The sequence below is a fragment of the Salarias fasciatus genome, chromosome 7 (genome assembly GCF_902148845.1).
Source record: "Salarias fasciatus chromosome 7, fSalaFa1.1, whole genome shotgun sequence".
Lineage (NCBI taxonomy): Eukaryota > Metazoa > Chordata > Actinopteri > Blenniiformes > Blenniidae > Salarias > Salarias fasciatus.
In genome coordinates this window covers 14,981,650-14,997,446 of record NC_043751.1, presented here as the reverse complement: position 1 = coordinate 14,997,446, position 15,797 = coordinate 14,981,650, and the positions used below count along the sequence as shown (strand labels likewise).

The 15,797-nt window shown below is 42.2% G+C and overlaps 2 protein-coding genes and 1 non-coding gene across 4 annotated transcripts in view; 1 reads left to right on the top strand and 2 right to left on the bottom strand.

Annotated features, from left to right (window-relative positions):
- Positions 1-1,425, top strand: part of ces2b (carboxylesterase 2b) — a 34,846-nt gene extending 33,421 nt beyond the window's left edge. The window contains exon 26 of the mRNA XM_030096536.1: positions 867-1,425. Within this exon, the coding sequence (XP_029952396.1) occupies positions 867-971 (105 nt within the window). The 3' untranslated portion in view covers positions 972-1,425. The remainder of the gene's footprint in view (positions 1-866) is intronic.
- A 4,089-nt stretch (positions 1,426-5,514) lies between these two features.
- On the bottom strand, positions 5,515-14,937 carry fbxo31 (F-box protein 31). Of its 2 annotated transcripts, XM_030096537.1 has the most exons (10): positions 14,446-14,937; positions 13,344-13,415; positions 12,079-12,165; positions 11,478-11,554; positions 11,141-11,308; positions 9,293-9,367; positions 8,431-8,540; positions 7,964-8,117; positions 7,464-7,837; positions 5,515-7,364 (listed from the first exon to the last, which is right to left on the bottom strand). In XM_030096537.1, exons 1-10 carry the CDS (start codon positions 14,852-14,854, stop codon positions 7,142-7,144), a joined length of 1,749 nt encoding a protein of 582 aa, XP_029952397.1. In that variant the 5' UTR covers positions 14,855-14,937; the 3' UTR covers positions 5,515-7,141. The 2 variants fall into 2 exon arrangements, with proteins under 2 accessions (XP_029952397.1, XP_029952399.1); XM_030096539.1 differs by lacking the exon at positions 12,079-12,165 and having other exon boundaries at positions 14,446-14,936.
- Positions 14,938-15,688: 751 nt separating this feature from the next.
- On the bottom strand, positions 15,689-15,761 carry trnar-acg (transfer RNA arginine (anticodon ACG)). Its single transcript has one exon. It is a non-coding gene; the product is annotated as a tRNA-Arg (tRNA).
- Positions 15,762-15,797: the final 36 nt, after the last annotated feature.

Genomic DNA, 15,797 nt, shown 5'->3' with positions numbered 1-15,797 from the left:
ATTTTATGTTTCAGGTATCAAAACTGCTAACGCGCACCGAGGTATGTTTTTCAACACTTCACCGTTTTGTCCATTCACCCAATCTGTTTTATATGCTTTAGCCCATTTACCTTAAAAATGTCACACCCATTTTTCTTCTTTAGATGCTGGTGCTGCTGTTTATTTGTATGAATATCAACATCCTCTCAAGATGGTGCAGAAAAGAAGGCCAAGCTTTGTGAAGTGTGACCATGCAGATGACATCCTGACGGTGTTTGGATTATGCTTTACAACTGCTCATGTTACATTACAAGGTAAAGAGATTGTAAAAATCAGTATTTTGACAAAGCCCCTGATGTGTGTGATGCTGTATTGTTCTTAGGATGCAGAATGACTCACTATCATATATTATTCATGTCACTTTAGAAACATGCCCTAAAGAGGAGGAACAGCTGACCAGAACTGTCATGAGCTACTGGGCCAACTTTGCCCGGACGGGGTAGGAATTACTGTTCGTAGTCTTTACATCCAGAAACATGCTAAAATCTAGGCAGCTATGAAATAAAAAGGTGCACAGACAAAAGGCTTTTGATCATAAAATGCAACGTGATAAAGTTTCTCAGATTCTCTGCTTCTCCAAATTGTAAATTCATGGACATCCAGTTGCAACAAAATCATCCATCTTAATGATCCGTCTTAATGATTGTTTTATATGTAACACAGAAGTTGGACTTTCACCCTGAAAGTTTTCACAGTACTGTACATCAGTGATGCTTTTTCATAACCAGTGCTCTTGTTTGTGTAGGTCTCCTAACGGGGACGGACTGGCTCACTGGCCAAAGTATGGAGCAGAAGAACAGCATCTGGTCATTGGTCTGAAGGAGCAGGTGGTTGCACATCACCTGAAGAAGGATCGGTTTGTCTTCATGACTCAGATCCTCCCAGAGAAGATCAAACAACGTCAGGAGAGAACTGAGCACAGTGAGCTGTAGAACAACAAAATTGTCTTTTTCTGTTTTGTCAGTTTTTGATTATTTTTTTAATTCTAATGAGCAAAAGAGGTTTTCACAAAAATGAGACATTTGTAAGATTGGCTTTATGTTTGTACCATTATTAGTTAATTTTTTGCTGATATCGTGATAATATCGTTATCATGATATTTTTTGGTCATGATTATCGTGAAGAGAGAATTTGATATCGTGACAGCCCTACTTTACATATAGAAATTGTTCATCACAGTTTAGAATTTTTAAGATTGCTTTGTTCCACTGTTGAACACTGTCTTTCCGGTCATCTGGATTGTCATTAAATGACTGTAAAGTTTCATTATTGGTGTTTTCAATTCTGTGGTCTTTAGCACTCATACTGACTTGATGGATGACAAATTCACCACAAAGTGCTGGTTGTGATTACCCTGATGTCCCCCTCACAAAAATAAAAATTGTTCAAATCCAGCCTGTGGCCTCTGTGTATGTAAGGTTAATTTGTGGGTTAGGATTATGGGTTCTACAACAGATTCATCCTCACTGCCACAGGAGTACAATTTTAACAGTGTACTTCTAGGTTTGACAATTATGGCTCCTGATTCCATGTAAACTGTATAACCATTGCTATCTAGTTCCCATATGGTCAACTTACAATTTTTTGGCAATGTTAAGCCCCAGGTTAGGAGCAGGTTGGTACATAAGGTAAAGGTGACTCCCCTGCATCCCCACTCCGAGACAACCGGGACCACAGCTTCTTACGCTCCAGTCCCAGTCGTATATTTTCAATAAGACAACAAAATGGAAGAAAATGGATGCTAACCCCCACGAAAAGTAGTGGACCATTCTAATTCATCTACACAGGAAAAGGGATTAAACAGAAGGCTGTGGAACAGCATATTGCATCTGGCGGGTGACAATAGACTGTCATTGATGAGATATAAGATGGCCAATCAAATTCTGGTTTGCCAGCCTGTTGTTTTGATTTAATTTTGCTTTATTTTTATCTGGTTATCTGAATCAGATGACCAATGCCATAAGATGGACACCACAGCCAGGCTCAAGGAAGCATAACAAAATACTTCAAATACTGCTTGGAAACTTCAGGAAAAAAAAAATCCTGTCTACTTAACCTGTGTCTCTCTTCCCATCTGTGTGTTCTCTCTCTCCTGTGCATGCTCATTTGCATAACTAGGTCAAATTAGGTGATGTCATTAAATGAATAAAGGAGTTGGCAACAATGTATCATTTAAATGATACATTGTTGCCAACTCCTTTATTCATGTAACAATGTATCATTTAAGTGACAGTCATTTAAATGATACATTGTTGCAAACTGCTCAGTCGGGAACGTTCTCAATGACGTAATCATCTAATTTGCATAGTCGCTCATTTGCATAGCTAGGTCAAATTGAACTTTATTGTGAGGACCAGTGATGGGGTTAACGGAATTAAAATAAATGGCAGGGGCCGGAGGGGGTCCGGTTCGGGGACCACAGGATTTCATCTCTGCTTTTTGCAGATGATGTTGTCCTGTTGGCTTCATCGAACCCAGACCTACAGCATGCACTGGGGCGGTTCGCAGCCGAGTGTGAAGCGACAGGGATGAGGATCAGCACCTCCAAATCCGAGGCCATGGTCCTCGACCGGAACAAGGTGGATTGCCCTCTCCAGGTCGATGGAGAGACTCTGGCCCAAGTGGAGGAGTTTAAGTATCTTGGGGTCTTGTTCACGAGTGGGGGATGGACGGAGTGTGCGATTGACAGGCGGATCGGTGCAGCGGCCACAGTGATGCGGTCGTTGTATCGGTCCGTCGTGGTGAAGAAGGAGCTGAGCCAAAAGGCTAAGCTCTCGATTTACCGGTCAATCTACGTTCCCACCCTCATCTATGGTAATGAACTTTGGGTCATGACCGAAAGGACAAGATCCCGGATTCAAGCGGCTGAAATGAGCTTCCTCCGTAGGGTGGCTGGGCGCTCCCGAGATAAAGTGAGGAGCTCAGTCACCAGGGAGGAGCCTGGAGTAGAGCCGCTACTCCTCCACATCGAGAGGGGCCAGTTGGGGTGGCTCGGGCATCTGGTTAGGATGCCTCCTGGACGCCTCCCTGGGGAGGTGTTCCGGGCATGTCCCACCGGGAGGAGACCCCGAGGAAGACCCAGGACACGCTGGAGAGACTATGTCTCGCTGGCCTGGGAACGCCTTGAGATCCTCCCAGAGGAGCTGGAGGAAGTGTCTGGGGACAGGGAAGTCTGGGCATCCCTGCTGAGACTGCTGCCCCCGCGACCCGGCCCCGAATAAGCGGTAGAAAGTGGATGGATGGTTGCATGGATGGGCATTACTAACAGCATTACTATTTTTTAGTAACAAGTAATCTAATTACTTTCTCCAGCACTACAATATAGTTGCCACTGCTGACAATAATATGAGGCGCGGTTCCGTTACTGTAATTCATCGCTTTCAGCTTGGGTTTTTCCTCCATCAAAGTCCAGTTGAGCCGTTGGTGCATCAGGTTTGTGCACAGAAAGAAGGAACCTCACTGGTTCCAAATGTGTCACGTGACATGATAGCGACACAGTCTGACAGAGCCCTGACCATTCAAAGACAGCTTTTAAATGGAAGTACATGCATCTTTTCACAAACATCGAGGGGTGTAATCATCATTTCAAAAGTTTCAAAAGTGGCACGTTTTCCAGTGGTCTATTGAGTAAATTATCATTCTGTCACATTCGCCCCTCTCTTTAGTGGCCACAGAACCACTGAGTGTACGCTCATGGTGACAGCTCAGTGACCGCACGTTTGTAACAGCTGAAAAACGCCCTTGCATACATCTACTGTGTGTATTATTATTCTTTTACAATTTCAGAAATGCTTAAATTTAATTGGTATTTTGTCTCATATTATCACCAAGCAACATTTGAATAATGTTGTGTTTCCTGTTTGTAGTTTAATCTGTCAAGTTTCCATTTATTTTATTAATCATATATTCAGTTTTAACAAATAATTGAACTCCAAATCTTTGACATATTAACACAAGTTGCTTTACCTAGAACTTAGTTACTAACTCAATTACTCGTTTGCAGAAGAAGTGCAGAAGTAACCATAATCTATAATGACTTTTTAAAGTGAACTTCCTCAACACTGCTAATGGGGTATGCTAAAACCTAAAACTTTAAAAGTATAGAACAAATAAATGATCTGAGATAAAAATGAAATCTTGGAATCAATTTTCAAACCAAAACACATTCTATGCATTTGACTGCCAACCACCTCCAGCAGATGTAGCAGCTGTAAACACTCCTGGTTTTCTTTCTGCAAAGGAAATCAATTATTCTTCAGAAAGATTTTCCCAACTCTGTAACTCTCATAAATGTGCTGCTTTCATAATGACTGGTTGATCCAAAGCAGCTCGATGGGGTTTCATTTTGGAAACTGTTCGCTACTCAATGTTTTCGAGTTTACCATCGTGTTCTTGTTTCCAAATAAAGTTCTAGCATAGCTTTGACCTAAGTTTTGGGTCATTATCTTGCTATAGAATGAACCCTGACACACTGGTACAATACTGTTGAATTGATGCTTACAAGTGTATGGTACCAAAGTGTGTTCCAACACTGCTATAATGCAGACAGAGGGGATTATCAGTAATCCAGAACAGTTGGAACACTTGTAGAATTTATTCTCACCAATCCTTAAGGTTTGATCATCCTTCATTGCTACAGATCAACTTCACGTTTTCAATCCATTTCTTGTTGCCTGAAAGACCTTTTTGGAAATTCTGATATTAATGTTATTTTTTAGTTCTGAGTAATCTTTTTTTTTTCCCTGGAGTGACACACAGCCACACTGCCCTTGGGGCTTAGAGAGTGCATCTTTGCTATATGTCTGCATGGGATTTCTCTTTGTACTCTTGTTTCCTCCCACAGTCCAAAAACACCCAATCAGGTTAATTGATTGGCATAAATGTCCCATTTGGGATCAGTTCTCGTGCCTCAAGCCCTTGAAGTGTATGTTGTGGTGTAGGAGATGGAGTAGCGGGATGATTGAACTTCAGATGTACTTTGTATGTCATGACTAATATAGTAAATCTTTTCAACAGAATATGAATGATGTGGAAACTGTAGTTCAAACCAAAGGCTGGTGTCTCAGTGATAATCTGTTTTATAATTACAAAAAAACTTGATTATTTTGGATTTGTATCTTTGACTTTGTGTTGTTTCAGCACACACACATGCACAGGTCTGTGTGAGGAGTTGCTGATTGACTCATCACAAATCCTGCTCATAATCAAGGTTTGTCACAGTACTGTGGAAAACGAACACGATGATCTAAAGATAACTTTTCTCAACTGACAAGATTTTCTTTCTGTTGTGCAATAGAAGCATTTTGCATAATATATCACCACCTATGAACATAATCTAACTGCACTTTAACACCACAGTTAAAAAACAAAACAAAAAAAGAGAAAAATAAGCTTATTCATTGTGGTGGTAACAGACAACAGAAAATAGACTATTAAAAAAATGAACTGATGTAACAAAGAGGTTTTTTTTGTTCCTTTTTTTATTACTGAGAAGAGCGCTTAAGCTGAAAAGCTCCCTGAAGTCTGATGTGAGCAGTTCAATAGGTCTTGTTTTCCTCAAAATCAGGCATATGGCATTTAAAATAGTACAAAGCAACACTCCCAAAAGGCAAATAACTAAAATAGCTGGGTTTACAGAAAGGGCAACTGTAGAAAACAAATATACTGAACTTGAGATTAAATTGATAAAATATGGCATAAATAAACCCAAAGATGTTTCAGCTGTTTTTTTTAATATATTTTTTTTGCAAATATTTGTAAAGCTGCAGTCTGATATAAAAGTGCTGGCCAGTAGTATTTGAATAATTCACAAAGCTGCCCAGAAAAGTGCACTTGGAGTAGGAAAGCTACTGGGCAATACTACCAGGCCATAATGAGACGCACAGACACTCACTTGGTAATCTGAGATGCACTTTGAGCCGTTAGTCTTTATAATGTTCAGCTAGCTTTGTCTCAAGTTCAAAATAAATAGGAAAACTGGAAGGAAACAGCTTTTGCAGGTATAAAGCCAGGCAAACACTGTGTCAGCCATTTAAACAACTAATGCACTACATTTTTAAAGGTGAGAAAAGATTTGATTTCAGACCATAAATACAGAAGCACGTGAACAGTATAATTTCATTACTTTGATTAAAAATCCAGCTTATGTATAGGTTATGTTAATCTATTGCAATACAATACAGCTCTCCAAGTTACACAGTTGGTTGGGTGTGGTGATATTAGGTATGTCTGATGTTGGACCATGGACCGAGGCGTGTGTCAGTGAATCAAATCTTTCTGAAGTTCAAAGGGCTGATGTTGCTACAGTGTTTGATAAGACAGTGGGTCAAGAGTTAGAAAATTACACAGTTGGAAAAACTCCCTCAGTATTTCTAATAAACAAATCAATACAACAAATGTAAGTAGATACATTTTTGCTATACACATAAATACTTTTGTCCTGTTTTTAACTGACTTGTGGAAAAGAGGAAATAACACCTGAGATGCTGTCTTCTTTTAAATTTTGATGTCTCAATTAAGTCAAAAAAAAAAAAAAAACGAAAGTGAAAAGCGGCGCATGCTGCTTTGTGAAGGTAAAACATGTTCAGATAGTGGTTATGAGTGTAATGTGACTCAATCTAAATAAAACGCAGCATGCAGTTTAATAGGATGGGCACTGAAATCAGTATAATACTATCATATAGTAGAATACATGAGACTCCATTTTCTTTTTCAAGCACTACCAAGTACAGACATGGTTTCAGAGGCACATACAGTTTGATCCATAATAAGTGGTATCATTCCTTTTCCTGCAGGGGATAAATAAATAAATAAAACTTTTCAGGTGAGCTGTTATCATGCTGCACAACAGGGTTAAGGTCATACTGAGGCGTGGCGACACCTGTGGGACGTCTTTCAGAGTGCCTGCATGGGAACGGACCCGAGAGTGTGCCAGGTCACGCTGATGTAACTATGCAAAACCCAGCGCAGTTATAGACAGAACCGGGGGAGTTCAGGTCATGAGCTAGCGTGGCGGTGGTGTCTGTGGAGGACAGAGATGATTCGTGTCGAATGATTGTTAATATGTCTTGCGTGGTGCAAGAGAGACTTAAAGCTTGGTGCATCAGGATGTCCAGGACTGCATGTTGCGCAGCATGGCCTCGAATCGCTCCATGTTTGGAGCGTGAGCGTGGGCTAGGTGGTCCGTCAGGCGGCTGTAAAGACTAAAAGACTTCAGCTCCAGCCAGATGAAACCAAAGCGGTCCCCGTCAAACAGAACAAAGAGCCCCGGGGTGCGCTCCGGACTCGTGAAGCCGTGCCCAGCAATCAGGCCTGTCCCGTAGAAGCTGGAAAAGAAATGCAATTGATCAATCTCATATTTAGCAACAGAATGATGACGAATCAAATGCACTCCACATGTGAATTTTCTTTTACTGAGTTCTTACCATTTCCTGCAGGTGCGAGGGTACACCTCATTGCGAGCCATGACCCCTAGAGGCAGGACGAAGGGCTGCGTTTCATTGCTGCTGCTGCTGCTGCTGCTGCTGCTGCTGCTGGTGCCCGGCTGGCAGCCGTCTGAACAGGCACCGTGGTCTGCCGCCATCTCTTCCGCTGCACCGGCGCCACCGCTGGGCCCTTCCGCTGCACGTCTGGCTGTTGAAGACGCGCCGCCCGCCTGCTGTTCCACCTCCCTCTGCACTCCCGCCACCAGTCGGGACAGCTCCTCGATGCTGCGCTGCTTCTCCAGCTCGGGGAGGACCACGGGCCGACTCAGGTCCACGTCCAGGGTGAGCTGCCCGGCGGGGACGTTGGGGTCTCCCTGCAGAGCGGAATGCAATTACAGTGTGACCACAGCTCTAATTTTCCCTGAAAGTATACATTTCTAGAATCTTAGAGTAATTTCAGAAAAAGCACTGCCCCTTCGAACCATGATTTACTAACTTACTGTAAGCTTCGTCGCCCTGGCGGACGTCCCGTGGAAACTGAGCATGACAATTTCCAGGCCGTGACTGCCATAGGTGCCCTTGAACAAGCCTGGCTGCAGCAGGTCTGTGGGCATCGCAGGAGGCAGGTAGATTCTTCGATACGTCAAACAATTACTGCCGGAGAAAATCGAAGAAGAGCCGCAGGTCATTCTTGTGTCTATTATTCAACAGTTTGATCAGTGCTGCTTTGCAGGTGTCCCAAATTTTGAATTAAGAGGAGCCTCTCAAGGAGTCTGATCTGCTCGTTTCACACGTCAAATTCAACAAAAAACAATCATTTCCATGTTTTGTTTTAACCTAACCAAACCTCACAAACATGAACACTTTCCAAAATTTAAGGTCAAAGCTCCTCAGCTCAAAAAAATCTGAGCTAACATTTGATTTCAGCAACGATGAGAGCGTATGTAAGGAAAAGAAAAAGCCGTACTCATATTGACTAGTGTATATAAACTTCATCAGGATGAGCTCCTGCATGTGTTCATGGAAGATTTCCTCCAGAGTCCGGCCCCATTCTTCCTCCAACCATGTCCTGAACTCCTACACACACAATGCACAAAATGACACACTTTAATTTCAGCACTTAGAAAGTAGTAAAGTCTGTAAACACATGCTGTAAACACATTCAGATATATGAGAATGTATTTTCCTGGAAACGTGTGAGAAACAAATGATCATATTTGGTATCTAGTGTTCACCTCTCAGACTTATCTCAGTGTTGTTAGTAACATTCCCAAACAGGTGAGTGATAATCTGAAATAGACTTGAAAAGAGTGACTCCTTCTGGTGATCATGCACTCAGTGACTCCGTGAATTAGAGCGACCTCAGTCTGTCTGCTCCGTAAATGATTCATCCAGCACAAGATGCCATTTCCATAGAAAGCAATGATAATGGCTTCCGAAAACGATAAGAAATGCTTTGGATAGCAGCGAAGAGGACAAACTGTAGGAGGAGCAGACAGAAGCTGAACACAGGAGTGACGATAGTGAGAGTGTAACCGGCGAGCGGGAGAACGATGGGAGGAGTCTGAGGACACTAGAGACGGTACTGACAAAGAAAAGCATCTAAGATGACTGCACTATTTAGCACGTATGCATTTTTCTGTTCCCTTACCAGTATTAAGAAATATCAACAAGTGTCTAATCAAATGTGTTTTAATTACCTTTAGTCAGAAAAACCGTCCTCTAAATATGAGCCTTGTGGAAAGGGGAACTGTCTTATATTTGGACCTATAAAATCATTAAAACTGCCCATCAACCGTCTCTAAGCGTCTTTCTGTGATTCCACTCACCTCCTGTCTGCCTCCCGGCATCCGATGATGATCAGTCTGGTTGCATTTAGTTGAAAATTCATCCTTCTTCACCGTCTGAAAGCAACAGACGAAACATTATACAATGGCCCATTTCTAAATCAAATCAAATCAAATCAAATCAAATTTTATTTCACACAGCACTTTTCATGTTTATAAAAATAACGCAAAGTGCTGAACATTAAAAACAGACATAAAAACCAGAAGAATTAAAAAAAACCGTGCCAACAAACATGATGCATCACACACACGCGCACACACACGTGCACACGCACACACTCTCCCATTATGTTGCACAGAACACAGGAGACATGGCATGGCACTGAGCATCTTGGGAAAACACTACCAGCGGGGCCATCCACACCAGGAGAAATCGAGGGTCATTAATACATGGGGCTCCAGCGCCCGACCCCCGACCCCACCAGACCAAGGAAACCCGCACACCGAAGTGTGGGGACCCCCAGGCCTGCCGAGACCAGAGGACCCAGGCAAAGTAACCCCAACACCAGACCGGGACCAACTCCCGGTGTGAAGGACCCCCCCTGAGGAAACACTGAAATTAAACAGCTAAAACGTGATAAAATATGATACGAAATTAAAATAAAGTAGTAAGATAGGATTACAAAGTAAAAAAGTAAAACAAGTTAAAAGTACGTAATAAAATAGAATAAAATTACATAAATAAAAATGGAATAAGAGGACTATAAAAGGTCAGTTAAAAGCCTGATTAAAAAGGTGTGTTTTCAACCTCCCTTTAAAAATATTAACAGTCTCTGCGGTCCTGAGGTTCTCCGGCAGGCTGTTCCACAGGCGGGGGCCATAGTGGCTAAAAGCCGCCTCGCCATGAGTCCTGGTTCTAGCTTTAGGAACACACAATAAGACACTGCCAGAGGACCTCAGGGCCCGCGAGGGTCGATAGGGTAAAAACAAATCAGCTAAATAAGAAGGCGCAAGGCCGTTAAGACATTAAAAAACTAAAAAGAGAACTTTAAAAACGATCCTGAAGCGGACAGGGAGCCAATGCAGCGACTGTAAAACCGGTGTTATGTGGGCCCGCCCCCTGGTCCTCGTTAGCACGCGTGCGGCTGAGTTCTGTAATAGTTGTAGGTTAAAAATGTTCTTTTTGGGAAGACCAGAGAGCAAGGCATTACAGTAATCTAATCTACAGGAGATAAAAGCTGCATTAGCACCTCTGTACTGGCCTGAGAGAGAAACAGGCGGACTCTGGCTATATTCTTAAGGTGATAAAATCCAATCTTAGTTATGTTCTTAATGTGTGGAATAAAATTTAGCTCAGAGTCGAAAATCACGCCCAGGTTCTTAGCTGATTGTGCTGGTTTAAAATCCCGTAATTTAGGTAAAATTTTCTCTCTCTGACCTTCAGGACCGATAACTAAAATCTCAGTCTTGTCCTGGTTGAGCTGTAGGAAATTCACTGCCATCCATGACTTAATGTCTGAAATACAGTTAAAAAGGGTTTCTATTGGCCCTGAGTCATCAGGAGACACGGCGATGTACAGTTTGAGTGTCGTCAGCGTAGCTATGGCAACTAATGCCGTGTCTCCTGATGAAGTGGAAGCATATAGAGACTAAAAAGTATGGGACCTAAAATTGAACCTTGGGGAACCCCACACCTGATTTCATGGGTTCCTGAGGAACAAGTATCCATACTTAGATAAAAACATCGATCTGTGAGATAAGAACTGAACCAGTTAAGAACAGTACCAGAGAGGCCCACCAGGTGACTCAATCTGTTTATTAAAATGTGGTGGTCTACTGTGTCGAAGGCGGCACTAAAAACTCACAAAAGTCCATTCTGTACTCCCTCACCTGTATGTCTCCTTTGTGTGGGCCTTTGTGTCCGTACATGCACTCCACGGTGGCCTTCTTGCTCTCCCACATGTGGATGCGAAAGAGCGGCCGTCTTCTCATGGGATCCTCAACACGGGGGTCATGAGGGGGCAAATACATCCATCCGATGATGAACAGCCCGTCAACCTAGAAGGAAAAAAATGTCATGACTTACCGCATCTTCTGCTTGACGACCTCAAAACATTAGAGGCTCAACATGACTCCATTCTGAATGACATCTTGTTTTTTGTGCAAAAGTGGTCGAGTGCTATCTCTAGTCCGAATCCTCATGTCTTGATTGAGGAAGACTACTCACCACAACATTGAGCAATCCACCATAAGGGCCTATATCTGGCTGCCATAGGCCCAGGATATGCCTGTATGGGTGAAGCACTGCAACACAAAAGCACAACAGCATGCAGGGGGTAATCAGTTTCTGCACTGCAGCACTTTCCGGTTGCTCGGTGCTGCACTTTGCATGGTTAAACTCACAGAACGACAAACGCAACTCTTTGTTTAGTCTTGTTAAGAGATGAACTCATAAGATGTAAACCCAAAAGGGGGAGAAGCATCAACTTTTCATTGGTTCTGTCAGTCGAGCTGCTGAACGACACACCGCACATACAATTATGACGACGTCCATTTCACAGTGAACCGTGGAAGAGCTGGATGCATCTGCATTTAGAAACTGATGCAACGTCTGCATTGTTGTCCTTTTAGGGCAACATGCGGTTTAATTTGATGTGTCCCATCAAGCTTTGAAAGGAAGAACACCAGGTTAATATGTAAGCAAACTCGAGGAGAATTCTCAACACATTAGCTCAGTATGCTCAACGCAAAAAAATTAAATCAATATAAGACACACACACACACAATCCCTCATGCTGCACGATCCACCGCCAGGCCCGTGTACATACAGTGTGTGTATACATCTCTATAGTCCATATGCTCGTAGTCCGGGAGGAGCTTCATAAAGCGCCCAGACTTCACCCGCGGGTTGACACCTGCACAGGCACAACACAGGAAATGTGTAGAGCCGCTACGCACCGAGACGAGCTCAGGCGAGGACGGCGATCTAGCACGGGCAGCAATGTGCCAAAACAGCTCATCCATAAAGCCAACAGCTCTAACAACCACTAACAGTACATCTTGTGACTAAAAAAAAAATAAAAACCAGAACACTCTGCTACTGACAGAAATCATGTGTGAAAACATAGGTTGAGAACAGACACACCCAGAACACCATCCACAAGCCAGGTTTTCATGGAATATAGAAACCTCAATTAAAAGGGCAATAATGTCAACATTCAATCTTGATGTCCTCCCCACGTACCAAAATACTATGGATGACCCAACAATGCTCTTCGCATTATAAATTATCTCTCAATGAAACATGAAATTGCAATCTTGTGCTTAAATTTGCAGAAAAAAAACCAACAACTCAGTGACATAATACAACTTGTGATTTTACGAAACGTTTGCACTTTTTCTTCAAATAACAAATTAACCAGGATGAATGAGAGTTATCAAGCATGACAGACAGTACAAACAGTTCCCGTATGTTTGGGCACCATCAAGAAGAAACTGTTTTGCAGTCCGTGCAAAACGGTGATAAAGCATATCAGGCTTTAATTAACCGAGTGTATGAAGTGTTACGTTTGCAGAAGATGTAGATCACACGTTCTATTTCTATCACATTGTAGGGTTTCACAAGTCCAGTATGAAACATTCTGGAGCATGTGACTTGAAGCTAGACTAACTAAAAACAGGAAGTTAGTTTTTTAAGCACGCTTATTATCATATCAAATGATCTGAATAGAATGATCTGGATGTTTTTAAGACATGAGTTTGTTTGGTTTTACATATGAATAATAAATAAATAACTAAATCCACTTATCTACACTTTTTGTCAATATTTGTATTTTTTGTATCGAATCATTGGAATACACAAGTCACTTCCCATAAACTTGTCAAGTCACATTTTGACAGTAATCAGATATGTGGTAGTTCCCTTTTACAGGTGACACAACAGCCAAACATTGCAACTTGCGCCATAGATTCATATCACTCAAGATGCATCATCAAGTAGAGATATAGTTGTTTTGTCTAAATCAATGACACAAAACGGTGCATTATCCTGGAGGTATGGGTTAATGTATGTCATAAGTGCTGCAAAACTGACGTTTCACATAAAGATCCTGGCTGGACACTCCTCCCGCTTCCATCTTCCTCAAATCCTCCTTCATGCCAAATTCTGCAGAGAAAAAAAAGTAATAACAAAATAGGGAAAAAATTAACCATCAGTTGATTTTATTAGGACTACACAGCATATGGGGGAGGAGTAAATGAGCCATGCATTTTAACTCCACCTTTAATTAATGATCACAAAAGGTCTGAAATTCCATCATGCAGAGATGAATTTGACTTGAAAGTGCAAAGAACTGAAGGACAACATACTTTATATACAAATAAACATGAAAAACAATATTTTTATTTAAGCACAATAAAGAAAAATAAATTACTTTTTTCTCCTTACTTCACTTTTCGAGATTTTGCTGCACATTACTTGTTTTTGACATTAGGTTTAAGAACTTGCATCTAAAAAAACATGATGTAAAAAAGACATTTTGCCAATTATGAGAGATTTTCGCAATTTTCATACGTTTTACACAAAACGAAAAATATTTAACAAATTTTACAAGGTCATCAAAATGACAAAAACAAAAAAACAGAGTCTCAAAATGCTAAAATATATAAAAAAAATGTTTTTGGTTTATTATGCAGAGAGAAAACAAACTTTTAAAATGTATTGCAATTTTCTTAGATGCACCTGTAAGTGCAAAAGCAGAACAAAACAGAAATGCATTTGTAGATTTGTACATTTCAGTCTTATTATTCTGCACATACACGTAACTTCAAAGGCCCCTCCTCAATGAACGATCTTATCATCGTCCCCCGGGTCTGAGAGAGAGAGTAGGTCCGACCCTGCAGCAACACTGATCAGCTGCACAGAACGGCTGAGTGGCCTTGTTTCCTCTATTATAATTATTATTATTTTAAATCAGCCACTGGGTTAAACGTAATTTATTTTATTTCCACAGATCAATAGAAATGCTTTTAGGGAGAACACATTTCCAAGAATTCAGAGCTGACACGCACTGTAAGGAGCTCCGTGCACACATCTGAGACCATTACACGACCCAATGCTTTATTTGGCTATCTAAAGTTCCCAGTTCGGGTTTAAATGGTGTCTCTCGTCCAGCAGCAGCAGCAGCTATATTTACCTTCCATGCACCGCCTCCTCCAGATGGTTTCCGTGTTGAGGATTTGTCTGAATTTCTTGCAGACGAGCGCGACATTTGGCAGAACTGTTCCGGGGAGCAGAGAGAATATTTCCACCAAAAGCTCCGGGGGCAGCTCCGCTAAGCACTGCGGGTGTGGAGGTCCCGTGGAGCCCTCTCTGTTGACATGACCGCTGCCATATTCACCAGCGTCACTCGGCCCTGCAGTGGCGGCGGCGGCGCCGCGCTCCGGGCCTCCGCCGCAGACGTCCCCTTGCCTCTGGCCCACAATCCTCTCCCCTTCCTCCTCGTCCATGTCGGAATCGCTGCCCTGGTCCTGCTGGTTGTTCCGCTGACGCCTCCGGCACCTCCGAGACTGACCCACTCCGCAGAGCCTGGCGCAAACAGCCATCCGTAGTCACCAGAGCGGCCACATTACATCACTACCAGCCCTCCATCAGCTGCAGTCTGCCTCATCTGCCCGGGACGTGCCTCTGACGTCACAGCGCACGTAAAGAACGTCAGCGCGTCTTTATTTGTTTGTTTTTGTTTTTTTACTTTCCTTTCTGCGTGCAAATAAATGTTTTTTATGTCTGTCGATGTGTTCTCAATTCATTGAATTGTAACCCTGGTGGATTGCTATCTTTTCTCATGCAAATGTCCTCACAGAAATGTTCTCAAATCTCCTGTAATCTAGCTATCTATCTATCTATCTATCTATCTATCTATCTATCTATCTATCTATCTATCTATCTATTTATCTATCTATCTGTAATATTTATTCGTAATTTATTACGCATGTAGATTGTTGCTTGATTTGTTTTGTAAGCAGGGGTGGGGAGGTAGAGGCCAGCGAGCCTTGCCTGCACGCCCAGATATGCGGGCTGCAGGAGCGAATGGAAGCAATGAGACGATGCTTTATGTCGACTTTATCAGTGACTACAAAACACCCAAACAACAAAGTGAATGCTTGAATTTTCTTACCATTAGAATTGATAGCAAGTTACCAAGACAATATATCTTCAAGAATTAATATTTTACATCTGCAAACGAATGATTGTGCTTAATGTTCATATTTGTAAATCTAGTTTGCCATCCCGTAAAAAAAAGGAGTCGCAGCAGAGCCGAACGAGTCGAGAGTGAGAGGTTTGTGTACTGTTCGAATTGAAAAAAACGAGTCGAGCGAGTGAGGGATCGAACCGAGAAACTAAAGTTTGTGTGCGCCGTTCCAATCAAAAAAGTGAGACGAGCCAGCCAGGAGTCGAACCTAGAATCTTCTGATCCGTAGTCAGACGCGTTATCCATTGCGCCACTGGCCCGCACACATCACTATTTTGTACTGAAATCAGATTTGA

Bases quoted from the DNA above. Each gene is read 5' to 3' on its own strand.
- fbxo31 (XM_030096537.1), bottom strand. From the start codon at position 14,854: ATGGCTGTTTGCGCCAGGCTCTGCGGAGTGGGTCAGTCTCGGAGGTGC. The intron at 12,166-13,343 runs GTCAGTTTTGCA...GTGCCTGTGCAG, and splicing joins CCAGGATCTTTATGTGAAAC to GTGTCAACCCGCGGGTGAAG. The intron at 7,365-7,463 runs GTAAGAACTCAG...TTTCTTTTCCAG, and splicing joins CCTCGCACCTGCAGGAAATG to CTTCTACGGGACAGGCCTGA.